A 21,548-nucleotide genomic window follows, 5' to 3' on the forward strand; every position below is an offset into this window, starting at 1 on the left:
TACTAACACATGACAGACATGCACCTGGGGATAGGTTGATTGGCAACACTAAATTGGCCCTAGTGTGTGAATGTTGTCTGTCTATCTGTGTTGGCCCTGCGATGAGGTGGCGACTTGTCCAGGGTGTACCCCGCCTTCCGCCCGAGTGCAGCTGGGATAGGCTCCCGCAACCCCAAAATGGACAAGCGGTTGAAAATGGATGGATGGGTGGATGGATGTTCTCTTCCTGTTCTCATTTTATAACACTTTTACATCAATGAACTCTAAATACAACAGTTCTCCGAATAGTCAGTTATGATTCACTTGAGATTAATTATATCTTAATTTCCAAATTCAAGACATTAATTCTAATTTTCTTTCCTTGTACCCTGTAAACACTTGTGGTTTGAACAACCTCTTCAACTGGATCATATTAGGTTATTGTTGGATTTTTTTTGCTTAATCCATTTCATGATTTAATTCCACATACTGATATGCTAAAGGTTTTAAGTGTTGTATGTGCAAACATATGTTTTAAGTTATATTTTTCTATAAGGTTATATTCCTCCTCTTTTGTTGAGAAGAATTGTTGTACATTCTTGGGTAGCAGGTTATAGTTTGCTTTGTACATAAGTTTAGCTGTTTGCAAATGTACCAAATCCTTCAATTTCAATATTTAGGATTTGATAAATAACGGGGTTTCAGTTCCCCATAACCAACGTTATGTATTATTCTAATTTACTTTTTTTTAACACAATTAATGAATGAAGTGTACTTTTGTAGTTGTTCCCCCATATTTCCTACACAATAACTTAGATATGGTAACACTACCAAGCAGTAAAGAATGTGTAGTGATTTTTGAGAATGTGTAGTGATTTTTGGTTTAGAATATATTTTGCTTTTTTCATTTAATGGTAAATGGGTTGTACTTGTATAGCGCTTTTCTACCTTTTTTTAAGGAACTCAAAGCGCTTTGACACTATTTCCACATTCACCCATTCACACACACACATTCACACACTGATGGCGGTTTTAAGAAATATTTCTTGGTGTTTGTCACTTTTCTTAAAGCTGGACTTTGTGCTGCTGTCTAACTTTTTATGTGTCTTGTCATTGCAGACCCTCCTATGTGGTCCCTACTAGTCTGTTCCAGGGAATTAAAGCCATAAACCCAATGTTCAGGGGATATTCTCAGCAGGTGTGTGATGTTTTGCAGAAGCTCTCTCTTTTTAGGCCGAAATGACGAATTTATGTTTTCTTTTGGCTTGTCATTTTCTGTGGAATATATTTAGCTGAGACGTGGCAGAGGGGTTAGTGCGTTTGCCTCACAATACGAAGGTCCTGGGTTCGATCCTGCCCTCGGGATCTTTCTGTGTGGAGGTTGCATGTTCTCCCCGTGACTGCGTGAGTTCCCTCCGGGTCAGTGACGTGCGGTCATGGAAAGAAAAAAAATGTAAAAAGTAAAAAAATTCATTAAATTGTTATATGTATCCAGTGATTATACTATAAAGTTATTTTCCGTTTAACTTCACCAGTTTTAGATTATTTTTATTCAAAATCGCTGAATTTTCACATTTGCCGTTCAAATACTGAGAAGAGACGGTGCGGTGATCAGCAGCCAGTTGAGGCACATCACTCAGTTGTACATTTCCATAGTTTAGTTAGCTGAGGTATATAATGTACAGTGTATTTTGTCAACAACTGCATGTGTGTAATGTATTTCTTGTGCTGAGCAATCATAAAACTGCTGCGAAGACGCACTGTGTGAGGCTCGCGTAATCCCGCCTCCTGGTGCCGGTTATTGCACCTCCGCCGCAGACTGCACCCCCCGACGGGAGCGCCACACCAACCAAAGCCCACACCCAAACCCTCCACGTGCAAGACCGAATCCACCCAAAAAAAGTCACTTAACAAGAAGCCCAAAAGTGCAAAAACAACATTGCTCGCGCCGGAGGAGCCGTGAACGACTGCAGGGACACAACATTAGGTACACCTGCAGACTGCAGCACGGATTTCATATTTCATTAATTCACAACTCCTCCAACACGAACACCACTGTTCCCGCACTTATAAGTAAAGGTAAGACCATAATAACGTTTTTTTTATTAAATGTGCTTTTTTGTGTGCTACAGTTTGTATGTGTAAAGTTAAAGTTCAGTTAAAGTACCAATGATTGTCACACACACACTAGGTGTGGTGAAATTTGTCCTCTGCATTTGACCCATCCCTTGATCACCCCCTGGGATGTGAGGGGAGCAGTGGGCAGCAGCGGCGCCGCGCCCGGGAATAATTGTTGGTGATTTAACCCCCAATTCCAACCCTTGATGCTGAGTGCCAAGCAGGGAAGAATACTGGTATGAGCTTTTAAACATAACCCGTTAACTGCTGCCAATCAAATAGTGAATAAGATACTCTTTAGGGTTCATATGTTTGTAAATCTGACTGTGATGAAGTCAGTGCCTCACCAGTCATGAACCTCACCGCACGTCACTGCTCCGGGTACTCCGGCTTCCTCCCACCTCCAAAGACATGCACCAGGGAATAGGTTGATTGGCAACACTAAATTGGCCCTAGTGTGTGAATGTTGTCTGTCTATCTGTGTTGGCCCTGTGATGAGGTGGCGACTCGTCCAGGGTGTACCCCGTCTTCCGCCCGAATGCAGCCGAGATAGGCTCCAGCACCCCCGTGACCCCGAACGGGACAAGCGATAGAAAATGGATGGATGGATGAATCTTCATTCGTCGCGACACGCTGAAATTATCATGACTTTGGAAGAAGTTGTCTGAAGTTCACTTTGATCTTTTTTTATGCTGTGTGTTAGTATGGCATCAAAACTAACTTTAAAACCCCCCACCAGAACTAACTTGCTGTTACGCATTGTGTGCCCGTCCCTGCAGGACTCGCAGGAGTTTCTGCGCTGCTTGATGGACCAACTTCACGAAGAGCTGAAGGAGATACTACCTGAGCCGTACGAGCAGTCCAGCGACATTACGGTAGGCGACTGCCCGGAGCAGGACAACCGTAGCCAGTCGGACAATGACTTCCAGTCGTGTGAGTCATGCGGCAGCAGCGAGCGGGCCGAAAACGATGCGCAGCCCGCCAGCATGCCGTCAGACAACGAGATGGAGATGCTGATTCCCGAGCAAGACGACATCCAGGCCAATAGGGAGTGGCAGAAAGAGAAGAACATGATCAACGACATCTACCGCTGCGGCGTTAACGATGTCATGGAGGACAACAGCGCAGGGGACATGGACAAGGATGTGGACACCACCACAGAGACCAACCCCATCATCAGCAGTCAGGGACACATTAAGGTGCAAAGCAGGACATCAGGTAATTAAAAAGAGACACTGTGTGGCTCACTCTTAATGAATGTTGATATTGAGCATCAATAATCTTCTGCAGAATCTTTTCCAGACATCCAAATATCCAAACTCGCAAGACCCCAAAGCCCAGTGCCCATGGAGGGGCACATTTCCAAAATATCCACCAGTCCACCCAAATCTTCCTCTGTCTGGCCTTGCCTCAACGCCGCACACAAGAAAGGTATGACACTATCTTTATTTACATGTATGTGGTGATTGAACCATGAGGGAGATGACCCTTTTTTTGTGCTGTGTAACTGAGCGTCTGCTAAGCTTTCATTAGCAAATAAAAGATCATTTACTTCAAGCAAGTTGAAGTTTGCTATTTTGACAATTTCCTGTGCAGCTTAAGATAAAAAATATATTTGAGACTAGGTTTGCTTTTATCCACTTTTTCTAAGCACAATGGGAGATGCCGGTAGAATGCGCCGATCTGACACATATCCTGACTTGATGTGCTGAGAAGAAATGGATGTACTTTTTAGCACCTAGTCATGGCGGGACACCCTAGAGCAGTGTTTTTCAACCTTTTTTGAGCCAAAGCACATTTTTGGCGTTGAAAAAATCCGGAGGCACACCACCAGCAGAAATCATTAAAAAACGAAACTCAGCTCACAGTAAAAAGTCGTTGTCGCAATTGTTGGATATGAATTCAAACCAAAACCAACCATGCATCATTATAGCTCTTGTCTCAAAGTAGGTGTACTGTCACGACCTGTCACATCACGCTGTGACTTATTTTGAGTTTTTTTTTGCTGTTTTCTTGTGTGTAGTGTTTTAGTTCTTGTCTTGCCCTCCTATTTTGGTGGCTTTTTCTCTTTTTTTGGTGTTATCCTTTAGCAGTTTCATGTCTTCCTTTGAGCGATATTTCCCGCATCTACTTTGTTTTTATCCTTCTTCGTGGGGACATTGTCGATTGTCATGTCATGTTCGGATGGACATTGTGGACGCCGTCTTTGCTCCACAGTAAGTCTTTGCTATCGTCCAGCATTTTGTTTTTGTTTACTTTGTAGCCAGTTCAGTTTTAGTTTCGTTCTGCATAGCCTTTCCTAAGCTTCAATGCCTTTTTCGTAGGGGCACTCACCTTTTGTTTATTTTTGGTTTAAGCATTAGATACCCTTTTACCTTTTAAATATGTTTTCTAACATTAAAAGAGCGCTGTATAAATGAAATAACACCTTTTAGTCATACTCTTTTAGTCCAGTAATGCTGCTCAGGCTGAGCCAATCAGTGTCCACGATTCTGAACAGCGTGATCTGATTGGTTTTCTTTTCTCTGGGTTTTTTTTTTCTTTCGTGGCCAATACTACTGTAGTAGTGTTTTTTTCATGTGCCATTATTGTAGTTGAAAATGCTTAAAGGAGACCTACGTTGATTTGAATCTACGTTTAAAACACTTCCTTGTGGTCTTGATAATATGTATTGGATATGCTTTGGTGTAAATTTTGCTTCACAGTCACTTTTATAACCTGTTTTTTGAGTCTATCGGCAGAATGTTCTATTCTGGAGGCATTCTCAGATTGCAAATAAGCCCACGCACAACCACTCTAAAAGTATCATGACTTATGTACATTGTTTAAATATATATCTTGAAGCTGTCACTGCAATGTTTTTTCCCAGACATGGTCGAAAATAAACTTCATTAACATTTTATTGATAGGATAGGATAGACTTTATGTATCCCACAATGGGTTTCAGAGCAGTTTCAAAAAGTCCACAAACAATAACGTAAAAATACCTGAAAAGAAGAGGGGAAAATTAAGAACACAGCTCGACATTAAAGAGCACGAGAGGTGATGCAACCAGCTGCCACTTCAGCGTAGCCATTTCTACATAAAGCAACAAAAGTAAAACGCTAAGAAAAACCAAAAATGAGTAATACAAAATAAATATTTCATATTGTGCAAATTATTACAGTAGGATATAGAGACCACACAAATCCACTCTTCATTAGGTCAGGATTATTAAAACTAAAAGTCATTGTAGAATTGCATACTCTATTAGTGATGTTCAAAGCTAGAAATAAAGTTCTTCCGAAGGACTTACAAAAGTTATTTGTGTTCACGTCTGAAGATGAGAACCACAGAAGGCCGTATGATTTTAAACATCCAATAGTGCGAACAAATTTGAAACAAATGTGCTTGTCTGTTGCTGGTGTAATAGCATGGCATTCTCTAAAGAAAGACTTAAAAAGTTGCAAGAATATATTTGAATTTAAAAAGAGTTACAAAAAGAGACAACTAGAATTATATCAAACTGATTTTGGATTTTGATTGGGACGTGTCATTGTGAAAATGCTTAAACGAAAATTAAAAAGTATGTTGGAGTTCGGGTGTTGGTGGAGGGAACAGTGATAACGTCATCGAAAATAATGTGTGTTAAAAAAGGGGGCAGATAAATATAAGAATATTATTCTTTCATCTGCTCCTTTCTGATCATGGAAATGTATAAGAAGCAAAAAACAATGAAAGTGTCAACTGTATGTGGCTTGTATATATGCATTTTCATGAAAGGAATAAAAAGAAATTATGAATATTGCACCATGCAATGACAATCAACAAAACAAAAACACCATCTCAACACCCACAACCTCTGGTTCACGCCATCGTCTGCTGGGGTGAGGTCAGCACGGCCAGAGATAAAAACAGAGCCAACAAAGCAACCGAGAGTCGACTCCGTCCTAGGCTGCCCACCAGCCTCCGGCCAATGTTTGATCTGCGCAGATGAGCGAGAATCCGTCCAGAGAGACCAAAGTGTCCAATACATGCACATCCAGCCAGCACTCTGAAGCTCGTTCATCCTGCCAGAGAGAGCGCGACCATGAATACCATGAATTGATTAACGTGGAGCCCGACTTAATCAAGTTGAAAAACGTATTCGGGTGTTACCATTTAGTGGTCAATTGTATGGAATATGTACTGTACTGTGCAATCTACTAATAAAAGTCTCAATCAATCAATCAAAACCATCCGCCATGACAACCGATTGCAAACACGGCCCAAACTTCTGCCCTCTCTTCCGCCGCTCAACGACACCTACGTCGCCCCACCATAGGTTGAATTTAATCTTTTCTAACGTATTGCTGGGAAAATCTGATTGGGTGAAGCCGCAATATTTAAAGTGCTATGTAGCGAGGGACGACAGACGATTATTGTCCAAAATTGCTCATACCTAATTTGGATACGCAGTTTTTTTTATGGAAGCCAGAAGTTAAATGTCACTTTGCAATATGTATTACCGCCGTCTTACCGGATGAGAGCTGCAACTCGTGGCTCTTTTTGCAGAACATGTTTACAAATGGCTTCCTCGTTGTTTCCTGCTTTGTTTCCTTTTACACACATTAGTCGCCAAGCTGAAGCTGCAATTACTGTCGTTATGATAATGCTCTTGTTTTGCCACTGTGTCTCATCGCTGCATCTCCACAGCAGTGACCACGTTCTGCCCACCAAAGAGCAAGTGTCAAAAGAAATACCGCAGCGTCATCTCGGACGTCTTTGACGGGACCATTGTGAGCTCCGTGCAGTGCCTCACCTGCGATCGGGTCAGTGCCTCGAAGTACAAACCCCGTTTCCATATGAGTTGGGTAATTGTGTTAGATGTAAATATAAACGGAATACAATGATTTTCAAATCCTTTTCAACCCATATTCAATTGAATGCACTACAAAGACAAGATATTTGATGTTCAAACTCATAAACTTTTTTTTTTTTTTTTTTGCAAATAATAATTAACTTAGAATTTCATGGCTGCAACACGTGCCAAAGTAGTTGGGAAAGGGCATGTTCACCACTGTGTTACATGGCCTTTCCTTTTAACAACACTCAGTAAATGTTTGGGAACTGAGGAGACACATTTTTTAAGCTTCTCAAGTGGAATTCTTTCCCATTCTTGCTTGATGTACAGCTTAAGTTGTTCAACAGTGCGGGGGTCTCAGTTGTGGTATTTTAGGCTTCATAATGCGCCACACATTTTCAATGGGAGACAGGTCTGGACTACAGGCAGGCCAGTCTAGTACCCGCACTCTTTTACTATGAAGCCACGTTGATGTAACACGTGGCTTGGCATTGTCTTGCTGAAATAAGCAGGGGTGTCCATGGTAACGTTGCTTGGATGGCAACATATGTTGCTCCAAAACCTGTATGTACCTTTCAGCATTAATGGCGCCTTCACAGATGTGTAAGTTACCCATGCCTTGGGCATTAACACACCCCCGTACCATCACAGATGCTGGCTTTTCAACTTTGCACCTATAACAATCCGGATGGTTCTTTTCCTCTTTGGTTCGGAGGACACGACGTCCACAGTTTCCAAAAACAATTTGAAATGTGGACTTGTCAGACCACAAAACACTTTTCCACTTTGTATCAGTCCATCTTAGATGAGCTCAGGCCCAGAGAAGCCGACGGCTTTTCTGGGTGTTGTTCATAAACTGTTTTCGCCTTGCATAGGAGAGTTTTAACTTGCACTTACAGATGTAGCGACCAACTGTAGTTACTGACAGTGGGTTTCTGAAGTGTTCCTGAGCCCATGTGGTGATATCCTTTACACACTGATGTCGCTTGTTGATGCAGTACAGCCTGAGGGGTCGAAGGTCACTGGCTTAGCTGCTTACGTGCAGTGATTTCTCCAGATTCTCTGAACCCTTTGATGATATTACGGACCGTCGATGGAGAAATCCCTAAATTCCTTGCAATAGCTGGTTGAGAAATGTTGTTCTTAAACTGTTCAACTATTTGCTCATGCATTTGTTGACAAAGTGGTGACCCTCGCCCCATCCTTGTTTGTGAATGACTGAGCATTTCATGGAATCTACTTTTATACCCAATCATGGCACCCACCTGTTCCCAATTTGCCTGCACACCTGTGGGATGTTCCAAATAAGTGTTTGATGAGCATTCCTCAACTTTATCAGTATGTATTGCCACCGTTCCCATTTTCTTTGTCACGTGTTGCTGGCATCAAATTCTAAAGTTGATGATTTTTTGCAACAAAAAAAATGTTTATCAGTTTGAACATCAAATATGTTGTCTTTGTAGCATATTCAACTGAATATGGGTTGAAAATGATTTGCAAATCATTGTATTCCGTTTATATTTACATCTAACACAATTTCCCAACTCATATGGAAACGGGGTTTGTAAATACCGCATGTGAGCGGCACTCTCAAACATCACACTTAACAACCCCTGGACTGTGCGTCTTCGCAGGTGTCCGTCACATTGGAGAACTTCCAGGATATCTCCTTGCCCATCCCAGGCAAGGAAGACCTGGCCAAGCTCCACTCGTCCACCCACCAGACATCCCTGGTGAAAGCCGGCTCCTGCGGGGAAGCGTACGCGGCGCAGGGCTGGATAGCCTTTGTCATGGAGTACATCAAGAGGTGTGGAACAACATCACAAGCCCCAGGGAGGCCGTTTTTAGCCATCGTGTTAACACAGCTGTTGAGTTTTACCTGGGGAATTTTGTTCAGGATATAACAAATGCTGTCTGCTTCGATTTTTTAGCTGGTTCTGGGGTCCAGTGGTGACGCTACAAGATTGTCTGGCAGCCTTTTTTGCCAGAGATGAGCTGAAAGGTGAGCCAGTGGATACTTATTTTCACACAATATACGATTTAAAAAAAAAAATGTTTATGATGCGCTTTTGTAGGAGACAACATGTACAGCTGTGAAAAATGCAAGAAGTAAGTATTTCATTTTGTATTCTCTGCTGAACTTAAAACTTCAGAACTGTCATCTTTTGTCCTCAGGTTACGAAATGGAGTTAAGTTTTGCAAAATGCAAAGCTTGCCAGAGGTAACACTTATAAAGAAAAAAAAAAAGATCTGCCTTTGTCTTTGCACTTAAATTATGTTTTTTTATCATTCTTGACTCTAGATCCTGTGCATCCATTTGAAGCGCTTTCGGCACGAGTTGATGTTCTCCACCAAGATTGGCACCCACGTTTCCTTCCCCCTAGAGGGCCTGGACCTGCAGCCCTTCCTGACCAAGGATAGCTCGGCGCAGACAGCCAACTACGACCTGCTGTCGGTCATCTGTCACCACGGCACTGCCAGCAGTGAGTGGGCGACCCGCGTGAAAAAATGTCTCATGTGCTTGTTACTGCTCTGAAAGCACCCTTGCTTCTCTACCGTCTGACCACTAGGTGGCCACTACATCGCCTACTGCAGGAACAACGTCAACAACCTGTGGTACGAGTTTGACGACCAAAGTGTCACAGAGGTCTCCGAGTCTTGCGTACAGAATGCTGAGGCTTACGTGCTCTTCTATAAGTAAGTCATCATTCATCAACACTCTATTTTTACGCCGCCGTTCATCCTCTTCAATTAATGCAATGAACAAAATTGCCGCGCACCCGCCGCAGAAAGAGCAACGAGGACGTGCTGAAGGAGCGTAGGAGGGTGTCGGGCTTACTCGACATGATGGAGCCCAGCCTCCTGCAGTTCTACATCTCCCGCCCGTGGTTCAACAAGTTCCAGACATTTGCAGAGCCGGGGCCTATTTCCAACGACGACTTCCTGTGCACGCATGGAGGTAATTGTAGTTGTCATCGGTTAGTATCCTCGCAGAACATAGTTACTACTTTTTCCCTTTCATAACAAAGCTGAATTCAAAAGGCAGATTTTTCTGCTTGCGTAGACAATGCTGCGTTCCCATTATAGTTACAGAACAGGATGTCTCTGCAGGCTCCATTTTAGTGCAGGGAGTTTAAAGAGGACCTATGACAAAATGTGTCTTTAGATAAATATTTGTGTTAAACAATGTTAAAGCATCAAATCTTAAGCGTGAGCTTGCACAAAGTGTTGCATGTCTCTGTTCGTGGGGTTTTAAGCCTGTCTACGCCCTGATGTCGCAAGGTGGATGTCCTAATTTGGACAACAAGTCAAGCTCTCTTCTACAGGCTATGAGAAAACAAAAAAAGGTCAAATAAAGTATTATTTTCATACAATCTTGGCATGCGCATAATAACCCCGACGTGCAACACGCAGTGACATAAATGCTGATAAAAGGGGCTTCTTAAAGCAGAGTCTGAATTGATCGAAAGGTTGGGAAGGTGTACCGAATTTTTTTTATATATAATATATTTAGTAAGTTTATTTTCGATCATGTCTGGAATAAAAATAGGGGTAACGACTTCACGATGTATGTTTAAACAATGTACATTTTCAAAAGATAAATGATGATACTTTTGGAGAAGGTGCAGCGTGGTTTCATTTGCAATCCGGGAACACCTCCAGAATCATATCTAATACATATTTCGTAGTTTAGAGGTTATTAACCTGTTTTATTCTGGGGCCCAACTTTTCCACTACAGAGCGGCCCAGGTCCCATTCAAATATTAACACTGAATTAGTAAATCTTACTCTTGAATTTAATCGTATTCAAAAATGATATCGAACCTACTTATCGTTTACAACTTTGCCAAATGATATGAAACCATGTGCTAATCACAAAGATTAGTATTTATCCAACACAGGGGTCGGCAACCCGCGGCTCTAAAGCCGCATGCGGCTCTTTAGCGCCGCCCTAGTGGCTCTCTGGAGCTTTTTCAGAAATGTATGAAAAATGGAAAAAGATGAGGGGAAAACAATCTATTTTTTGTTTTAATGTGGTTTCTGTAGGAGGACAAACATGACACAAACCTCCCTAATTGTTATAAAGCACACTGTTTATAATAAACATGCTTCACTGATTCGAGTATTTGGCGAGCGCCGTTTTGTCCTACTAATTTTGGCGGTCCTTGAACTCACCGTAGTTTGATTACATGTATAACTTTCTAGGACGTGTTTTATGCCACTTCTTTTTCTGTCTCATTTTGTCCACCAAACTTTTAAGGTTGTGCATGAAAGGTGAGTTTTGTTGATGTTATTGACTTGTTGGAGTGCTAATCAGACATATTTGGTCACTGCATGACTGCAAGCTAATCGATGCTAACATGCTATTTAGGCTAGCTATATGTACATATTGCATCATAATGCCTCATTTGTAGCTATATTTGAGGTAATTTAGTTTCCTTTAAGTCCTCTTAATTCAATTTATATCTCATAACACACTATCTGTATGTAATATGGCTTTTAATTTTTTGCGGCTCCAGACAGATTTTTTTTTGTATTTTTGGTCCAATATGGCTCTTTCAACATTTTGGGTTGCCGACCCTTGATCTAACACATTAGCCTTAGGTCAGGCTGATTAGGAAAATAACACTAATACTAATATACCGCATGAGATGGACTCATAAATAACTGATGAAAATAAATTTACCAATACGTACAATTATGTTGTGCTTAAATAGTTAAACTAAATTCGTAATAAACATGTTTCCAAACTATGCAGCTGAGATTGGCTCCAGCACCCCCCGCGACCCTGAAAGGGACATCCATCCATCCATTTTCTACCGCTTATTCCCTTTGGGGTCGCGGGGGGCGCTGGAGCCTATCTCAGCTACAATCGGGCGGAAGGCGGGGTACACCCTGGACAAGTCGCCACCTCATCGCAGGGCCAACACAGATAGACAGACAACATTCACACTCACATCCACACACTAGGGCCAATTTAGTGTTGCCAATCAACTTATCCCCAGGTGCATGTCTTTGGGGGTGGGAGGAAGCCGGAGTACCCGGAGGGAACCCACGCAGTCACGGGGAGAACATGCAAACTCCACACAGAAAGATCCCGAGCCCGGGATTGAACCCAAGACTACTCAGGACCTTCGTATTGTGAGGCAGATGCACTAACCCCTCTGCCAATCGGTATAAAAATGGATGTATGGGATGGATGTTTTCAAACTAAATGGTCAATAAAATAAAGTGCAAATTAAAATACAGCTTCAACTCTTAAGTCATAATTTTTGCACTTAAAAAACTTTCAAGACTTAATTTCCAGACTCCTCCTCCTGTTTGTTTGATATTGTCATTACTGCCACAAGTGGTGGAAAAGTGTATTACACCTGAGTACCGCTGCGGCCCATATGATCCACAGCTGAGAAACAGATATTTTTTATTTCTTGGCCCTATGGTTGAGAAACACTGATCAAGATCAAAGTTTTTTGAAAGTCCACAAAGAACTCTTGGTTTGTCTTGTCTGCCTTTGTTCAATACCTGTGTAGATGATATCTGTGGTCCTGTGTTACCTCAGGAGTACCGCCCAACAAAGCGTCCTACATCGACGACCTGACCGTAATGCTGCCTCAGAACGTGTGGGATCACCTTTACAGCAGGTGCTCAGACTGACCTGCAGTAGCAGCAGCAGCAGCAGCAGCTCTTTATATCTGCTCATGACCTAACAAATCTGCTTGTAGGTACGGCGGAGGACCAGCTGTCAATCACCTGTACGCCTGCCACACATGCCAGATTGAGATAGAGAAGCTGGAGAGGCGACGCAAGTCAGAGCTAGACATGTTCATCCGGGTAAGTCCACTCTTTTCCCGTCGTCCATCGTGTCATAGATTGTTTTTTTTTGCAACGCTCATCTAAGGTTACCTCCTGCATGGACAATTTATTATTATTTAATGCTTATCTCTCTGTGAGTCCGTCTAATTCAGGATGGCCATTACATTTATTTGTCATGTTGATTGTTGCTACACGCTGTCTTTTGTGCAGAAGGTGCAGATTTATTTCCCAGCCAGAATCTTAAGACACTTGCATTAGAGATGTCTGGTGTAGGTCCCAAGCTCGGACAATTGAGTGTCAGAAGTAGGGATGAGTACCAATCACATACTGATTCCCAGTACTCAACGGTACCAATTTTCGGTAATTTTTTATGCGTTCATGTGATAACAAATGTTATTCGTTTAGTAATACAATCTTAAATATTTCATTAATGAATAATTAGCTGTGATCTTCTGTCCAGTTGTTATATTTTGTTTTCTTGCACCTCAGAGTCTTATTTGCAAGTATGCATCATTTAAGTTTATCCTCGGTGTGTTGGCGTAATCAGGAGGTAGTCTCTGTCCGTAAGTTGAATGTGCCAGTATTGTATTTTGCTGAGTCCTACAAAGTGTTTGTACTGTAAGTACACACCAGCTGTTTAATTGTAACGTGCATCTTATTTGTAGTTTTCATGACCAAATTTGGATGCATATGGCATATATAGTGTAAATTAGCATTGAGCTGGGCAGGACGGTGGTACAGGGGTTAGTGCATGTGCCTCACAATACGAAGGTCCTGAGTAGTCCTGAGTTCAATCCCGGGCTCGGGACCTTTCTGTGTGGAGTTTGCATGTTCTCCCCGTGACTGCGTGTGTTCCCTCCGGGTACTCCGGCTTCCTCCCACCTCCAAAGACATGCACCTGGGGATAGGTTGATTGGCAACACTAAATTGGCCCTAGTGTGTGAATGTGAGTGTGAATGTTGTCTGTCTACCTGTGTTGGCCCTGTGATGAGGTGGCGACTTGTCCAGGGTGTACCCTGCCTTCCGCCCGAAAGCAGCTGTGATAGGCTCCAGCACCCCCCGCGACCTCAAAAGAGACAAGCGGTAGAAAATGGATGGATGGATAGCATTGAACTAGCGCATTTTAAAAAGTGGAGCTTCTTCTGAGTGCTTTCTATCAGGCATGTTGTTGGCATAGAAAATTGCAACATTAACTAGAGGCAGTCCGCTATGAATAGTAAGCCTATTGCTTGGATTTTAATGACGTCACGTCCGGCTCACGTTTTATGTGTGGTGGTCAAGCACCATCTGTTGCCAATGGGTACTAGGCGCCATTTAGCCTTTCTCAAAGCAAAATACCCTATGCTTGCGTTGTTTTCGGCTGTACAAACCGTTGAGAAGAAGAGTTCAGGATTTTACGAAAGACGACGACAAAAGTGGCACACACTCCAGTACAAGCTAGGGAGCAAAGTCAAAGAACGCACGAGTTTGCAGTGACCACTACGTTAAGGGTTTTTTGATATATCATTTTAATATACCTTGCTCTTTTAGTATTTCCCATTGAAGTATTATCTTGAAATGATTTGTATTTTAATTTGAACAGAAACCGGAAAATCAGAGTCAATGACACTTTGTCAGGAAAGGTACTTCTATGTCTCCCCTCTTATCTTGTTTATTTTTAACATAAATGAGTACGTACGATAACAAGACAAAAATCAAATATGGTGATGTTTAAGTAATTGTTAGTTTGTTAAATGGAATTGCAGTCACTATGCCCATCTTTAATTGTGATGTTAAATATGACAATAATATTATATGACGCCGCACTCGTCACCACAGCAGGAGGTGAGAGGTGTGATGCTGATGAAAGCCTCATCATTAATGCATTGAGACAGATGCAGCTGTTTGTGTCAGTGTGGCCTGCCCACGCACACAATGGCTGCACAGGAGGTGTGTGTTTATGTGCGTATGCGTGCAAAGAACAGGAATTGTGTCATTTCCAAAAAGGCGGAGTGAGTTAGGAATGTCTTCTAATTACAGCATGGGCCAGAGAGAATTGATTTGGGTTTTCCATCTCCTCTCAGTCCTTTCATCCTCACTTCATTCATTCTGTGCAACCACAGCACCCACCCCTGCCCAACCCCCAACCTCTTTCTCACTCGCTCCCCCATCTCCTCGCCCTCCTCTGTGTTTGCAGCTGAACAAGGCGTTCCAGGAGGAGGAGTCTCCAGTGGTCATATACTGCATCAGCATGCAGTGGTTTCGCGAGTGGGAGGGTTTCGTCAAAGGCAAAGACAACGGTAATTGGACACAATTAGAACTGGAAATAAATAAAAAGTAAGGACTAAAATGTACAAAATGATTGCTTCTTGAAGCTGAAAACATGTGTGCGTGCTGTAGTCTAAAATCAAGTGGTGGAGTTGTTTCCCCTCATTTATCTTCAAAGAGCTTCAAGTCCCTCAATTCGTCTCCCTCCTGCACCGAGCGCCAACATATATTTCAGTTTCATACCACTTGTACTCTGCCGCTCCCTTTTGTACTGTCACTTCTATTTATAACAGCCTGCACCTTTGTATTCCCACTCCTTTGCGTATTTATCTTCTTTGGCTTCAAAGCAAGGAGAAGACTTTTTGCTTCACAAGAAACTGCAGAAACATTTTAACCTAAGTCAATATCGGGACAGACCAAGATACCAGTGAACGTGTGTGTTTTATGACATCAACTATTTGAATATTCTTTTTTTCCCCCCCTCCAAGATCCACCAGGACCCATTGATAATTCCAAGATAACGGTGAACAAGGGTGGCCATTTAACACTCAAACAAGGTACGACATATATCATATTTTTGTTGTATATAAATGTCATAGAATATAACAGAACATCATTGTCATTGTGGCAGAAACAATGAAAAAGCAGTTTAGCAGCAAGCTTATTCTAAAGCACACCAAATACTGAATATAATACTATATAGATGACTGGATATACTTTTACTAAAGGATGTAAGGCTGCAGCTATCGATGATTTTAGTATCGACTACCGTAATTTTCGGACTATAAGTTGCTCCGGAGTATAAGGCGCACCGGCGGAAAATGCATAATAAAGAAGGAAAAAAACATATATAAGTCGCACTGGAGTATAGGTCGCATTTTTTGGGGAAATGTATTTGAAAAAACCCAACACCAAGAATAGACCTTTGAAAGGCAATTTAAAATAAATAAAGAATAGTGAACAACAGGCTGAATAAGTGTACGTTATATGAGGCATAAATAACCAACTGAGAACGTGCCTGGTATGTTAACGTAACCTATTATGGTAAGACTCATTCAAATAACTATAACATATAGAACATGCTATATGTTTACCAAACAATCTGTCACTCCTAATCGCTAAATCCCATGAAATCTTATACGTCTAGTCTCTTATGTGAATGAGCTAAATAATATTATTTGATATTTTACGCTAATGTGTTTATAATTTCACACATAAGTCGCTCCTGAGTATAAGTCGCACCCCCGGCCAAACTATGAAAAAAACGGTACTTTGTTCGAATAAAAAAAGGTCTCAAATGAAATTGTTCCGTCAGTACACTTCAATAAGTACACTAAGTACACCAGAGGTGTCTATACTTTTTTTTTTTTTACCAAGAGCAGCATACTGAAAAATAAGTAATATGATTTTTGATCATTTTGTAAAAGAGGCTGAGACAAATTCAATATATTAAGAAAAACACAGCTTTGTGTTACTCATATCTTGCATTATGCTTTTTCTTTGTATTTTGTCCCCCGTTTTTGTCGTCACTTGTGGTGTCTCAAATAAGTACCGCATTTTTCGGACTATAAGTCGCAGTTTTTTTTCATAGTTTGGCCGGGGGTGCGACTTATACTCAGGAGCGACTTATGTGTGAAATTATTAACACATTACCGTAAAATATCAAATAATATTATTTATCTCATTCACGTAAGGGACTAGACGTATAAGATTTCTTGGGATTTAGCGATTAGGAGTGACAGATTGTTTGGTAAACGTATAGCATGTTCTATATGTTATAGTTATTTGAATGACTCTTACCATAATATGTTACGTTAACATACCAGGCACGTTCTCAGTTGGTTATTTATGCCTCATATAACGTACACTTATTCAGCCTGTTGTTCACTATTCTTTATTTATTTTAAATTGCCTTTCAAATGTCTATTCTTGGTGTTGGCTTTTATCAAATAAATTTCCCCCAAAAATGCGACTTATACTCCAGTGCGACTTATATATGTTTTTTTCCTTCTTTATTATGCATTTTGGGCCTGTGCGACTTATACTCCGAAAAATACGGTAGTGATGCAGCCTGTTTTAGGATTTCAGTCTACTGAACCGCTTTGCATATCTTGACCTACATTGGATTGATGTGTGTGTAAAACATTGAAACCCGTCAAAGTGGTCCCGCTACACCGTGTTCCGATTACTAAAAAGTGCCCGCTGAAGTCAACATATGAGGTCAACCTTCTTTCTCTACATAAAATTTGATTTATTTGAAAAATTGTTCAGTTTTTGTCGACGTGTGTTAACGACATCATTGTCGCATTATTTGCAAAAAGCAGATTTGTGGATTTATGTCAGAGGTAGTGCTGTGAAATTATTAATTATTTAAATTAGATTCATTACACTTGACTTTTGATTAATTGCAATTAATGCAGGTACATTATATGCTTAATTTAAATTTACTTTTTTTTTTTTTTTTAAATACCAAAATATTTTGACACAAATTAGGCGGAAACAAACTTTATTGATGATCCCCAAGGGAAATGTCATTGTCTTTATATGTTTTACTTGAATACACATAATTCATTTGCTCAACATTTTATAGGAGTGTTTTCTAAAGTCATGTTATTTGAAGCAAATTTAATCCAGCAAGCAAGCATTGACCTGATTATTGACCATTTAACAACCACGCCACCATTCAGGTGACCACACAGTTAGGGTAAAGGAGCATGCTCGCTCAAAGTAAATTGTGATTCTAGGGGCTGTTTACAACCTTTACACAACTGCCTAGTGGGCGTTAACTTTTTAAAGTGTTTTAAGCATTATGTCCTGCCCTTTTTCGGCATCTAGCACTTGAACGTAACGTAACCCACTTTTTTACTTTGTTTGTCAGCTAATTTTAGTGACTTATCAAAGTTTAGCTACCAACGTTGGCTGTCATTGAATATATATTCTATCGTAACAACATGACTGCAAATTGTAACTTGCTTTTTCTTGTATAATTTTTATTGTTTGAGAAATGTGACTTTCAACAAGTTGCAAACATCCCCATTAAGCTGCGTGATTTTTTTGTGAATAATCAATCACGTGTGATAACTTAGGCAGCCCGAGTCAAAATTAACAAAAACAAACTGCCACTTAACTTCCAAGGCTTCGGCGATTAAATATCTCAAATAAGGGTGATATTTGCTTATTTTCTGTCCGATAAGATAATTCTTCTCACTAAGCAGATTTTATGTTAGAGTGTTTTACTTGTTTTAAGGGTTTTGGTCCTAAATGATCTCAGTAAGATATTACAGCTTGTTGCTGAGATTTGATGACCTATATTGAGTAAAACATGCTTGAAACTAAAATATCAACTGTTGCAAAGCTGTGTCATCAACACTCACAAGTATAAAACTACTTTTTTAAAGTAATATTTTCTTACTTCAAGCATGAAAAAAAAATCATGATTTTGACCCGAATGTGTCTCATAATTAAAACAGATGACAGCCAAATGGACTTTGCTGTTTTATTTTTAATGAAACAATAACAAATACGTACTCATATAGTAGTACAGTTGGCACAGTACAGTAAACTGACAGTTAATATTTAAACATTTAACATGTGACATTTCTAACAATTTTGAACAGAAATAGTTCATGCACATTCAGATAAATTCTTCAAAATTACAATTAAAAAAAATGTGGCCGGGGGCCAGGCTGTATATATGCGCACTAATTGACTAAAAGAGCACGCACTTGGCGCAATGATGTCATGTTATCGATAGAAAAATGCATCTTTAGACCATATGATTTGCCTGAGCGGCTAGGAGACCCCGAGAGTAACAAGCGGTTGCCTTGTTGCCTTTCCATTAAGAAAAATTAACTAGTTTTTAGTATAAGTTTGCTGGTTTCAAGAAATGTAATTTTGAGCACATATCATTATGTCAAGATAATGGCACTAGCATTTACTTCATTTAAGAATATTTTTCAACATATTGAGCAAAAAGGTCTACATTTTTTTTTTCTACCAAGAAAAGTGCACTTGTTATTAGTGAGAATATACTTATTTTAAGGTATTTTGGGGTTCATTGAGGTTAGCTAATTTTACTTGTTTTGGAAAGTCTAGACAAGCCGAATTTTCTTGTTTTATTGGCAGATAATTTTGCTTAGTTCAAATAAAATATCCCTATTTTTTTTTTTTTTCTTGTTTTTGAACACTGACTTTTTGCAGTGTATTTTCTACTTTGGCGGTACACTTCTCAGCTGTTATTCCCCCCCCTCGTTACTACGCAACTAACCATTGCATTTGCACAAGTGGCAACAAACCTTCATTATCGTTTATTCTCCTTACATTTTTGGTAATAATCACAAGTAAATAAATGTCGCCAACCAATCAGAGGGTTGTCGACTTAACCTGCATCCACTGTATCTAAAAGTGACAGTGTTGACATCTTGAGTGCTTGCTTTGACTCTCCCCCCACCGTTTCCCCCCTTCCCACACACACACACCCCAGGGGCAGACTCTGGCCAGATCTCAGAAGAGACGTGGAACTTCCTCCACGCCATCTACGGCGGCGGACCCCTGGTGACTGTGTGGCCCAACGTGGGCCACCAGGAGACCGAGACGTCCCAGTCGGAGGAAAAGATCGAGATGGAGACACGCTCTCTTTAAGGCGGCAAGTCCAGCCAGAAGGGAAGGGGTGATCTTTTTTTTTAAATTTTACTTTGCACTTGACTTTCATTTTGATCAATGAAGCTAAAAGGGACCTCTTCGTCTCCAAGAAGGAACCGAGCTTTGTGGCGTTGTACAGAAGTCTGTAAAAAGAGCTACTGGGTTTTTATTAGCACTGTAGTCAGCTTGTTTTCACAATATTTTAAATGTGTGCAGCTAAGAAGAAAAAATATCCACTGAATGCCATAATGCGATGTTATTATCGTTATTATTTTGTCTGTTCTTGTTGAAGCAAATGAGCACATAGCACACGTTGTTTTTTTTTGCGATTTGTTATTGCGGATCGTCACGATATGTCTTGCTGTTGTATTATAGCCATGTCCAAGGAGGGAAAGAGTGAGACTGATCTGAAGGGACTATTTATTATTATGATTAGTCTCAGGAATTACTTGTTGTGCTCGGTCACGCTTGAATGTACTGATGTAGTTTGTCGATTAAGACTCAGCACTTGGTTATTTATCACGGAAAGAAGGGGGAATTTACAGTTTTGTATCAAAAAGGTAGCTTCACGATGCATGCTTTTAACATTTAAAAACAAAAATCTCATGCAGCTTCTTGTAAATGCTAAACGTGCACGACCCATGCCACTCAATGGGAGTAAACCAGTGGTTCTTAACCTGGGTTCGATCGAACCTTAGGGGTTCGGTGAGTCGGGCTCAGGGGTTCGGCGGAGGTCAAGACACACCTGACTCATCGTGTAAATAAAAACTTCTCCCTATCGGCGTATTACAGAGACGGCAACAGCAGAAGTCAGACTGATTTGCAGGTGTGTAATTTGTTGTGAGTTTATGCACTGTGTTGGTTTTGTTCTTTGAACAAGGTGATGTTCATGCACGGTTCATTTTGTGCACCAGTAATAAAACATGGTAACACTTTAGTATGGGGAACATATTCACCATTAATTAGTTGCTTATTAACATGAAAATTAGTAACTTATTGGCTCTTAACTAGTCATTATTAAGTACTTATTAATGCCTTATTCAGCATGACCTTATTATAACCCTAACCCTCTAACTCAGTGGTTCTTAACCTTGTTGGAGGTACCGAACCCCACCAGTTTCATATGCCCATTCACCGAACCCTTCTTTAGTGAAAAATAAAGTTTTTTTTTTTTTTCAAATTCAAGACAAAGTTATATGTTTTTGGTAACACTTTAGTATGGGGAACATATTCTAAGTAACAAAGACTTAATTTAGAGTTATTTGGTTAGGGTCAGGGTTAGAGGGTTAGGGTTATAATAAGGCCATGCAGAATAAGGCATTAATAAGTACTTAATAATGACTAGTTAAGAGCCAATAAGTTACTAATTTGCATGTTAATAAGCAACTAATTAATGGTGAATATGTTCCCCATACTAAAGTTTTTTTTTACTGGTGCATAAAATGAACCGTGCATGAACATCACCTTGTTCAAAGAACAAAACCAACACAGTGCATAAACTCACAACAAATTACACACCAGCAAATCAGTCAGCTGTTGCCGTATCCGTAATACCCCGATAAGGAGACGTTTGTATTTACACGATGAGTCGGGTGTGTCTTGACCTCCGCCGAACCCCTGAGGCCGGCCCACCGAACCCCTAGGGTTCGATCGAACCCAGGTTAAGAACCACTGCTCTAACCCTAACCCTAACCAAATAACTCTAAATTAAGTCTTTGTTACTTAGAATGTGTTCCCCATACTAAAGTGTTACCAAAAACATATAACTTTGTCTTGAATTTGAAAGAAACCAACATTTTAGTTTTCACTAAAGTAGGGTTCGGTGAATACGCATATGAAACTGGTGGGGTTCGGTACCTCCAACAAGGTTAAGAACCACTGGAGTAAACATTATCATCTGCAGTCTAATTAAGGGCATTTTTGTTGG

The 21,548-nt window shown here is 40.6% G+C and overlaps 1 protein-coding gene across 4 annotated transcripts in view; it reads left to right on the plus strand.

Moving 5' to 3' along the window:
- Nucleotides 1-20,557, plus strand: part of usp33 (ubiquitin specific peptidase 33) — a 39,712-nt gene extending 19,155 nt beyond the window's left edge. The window contains exons 9-24 of one of the 4 annotated variants that reach the window (XM_061978926.1): nt 1,099-1,177; nt 2,877-3,315; nt 3,388-3,528; nt 6,772-6,887; nt 8,554-8,726; nt 8,851-8,921; nt 8,995-9,028; nt 9,095-9,140; nt 9,222-9,402; nt 9,490-9,616; nt 9,709-9,878; nt 12,480-12,561; nt 12,643-12,751; nt 14,910-15,012; nt 15,469-15,537; nt 19,464-20,557. In XM_061978926.1, coding sequence (XP_061834910.1) covers nt 1,099-1,177; nt 2,877-3,315; nt 3,388-3,528; nt 6,772-6,887; nt 8,554-8,726; nt 8,851-8,921; nt 8,995-9,028; nt 9,095-9,140; nt 9,222-9,402; nt 9,490-9,616; nt 9,709-9,878; nt 12,480-12,561; nt 12,643-12,751; nt 14,910-15,012; nt 15,469-15,537; nt 19,464-19,621 — 2,098 coding nt within the window. In that variant the 3' untranslated portion in view covers nt 19,622-20,557. The remainder of the gene's footprint in view (nt 1-1,098; nt 1,178-2,876; nt 3,316-3,387; nt 3,529-6,771; nt 6,888-8,553; nt 8,727-8,850; nt 8,922-8,994; nt 9,029-9,094; nt 9,141-9,221; nt 9,403-9,489; nt 9,617-9,708; nt 9,879-12,479; nt 12,562-12,642; nt 12,752-14,909; nt 15,013-15,468; nt 15,538-19,463) is intronic. The other 3 variants (XM_061978927.1, XM_061978928.1, XM_061978930.1) reach the window with 3 other exon arrangements.
- Nucleotides 20,558-21,548: the final 991 nt, after the last annotated feature.

Source organism: Nerophis lumbriciformis, linkage group LG19 (assembly GCF_033978685.3).
Source record: "Nerophis lumbriciformis linkage group LG19, RoL_Nlum_v2.1, whole genome shotgun sequence".
NCBI lineage: Eukaryota > Metazoa > Chordata > Actinopteri > Syngnathiformes > Syngnathidae > Nerophis > Nerophis lumbriciformis.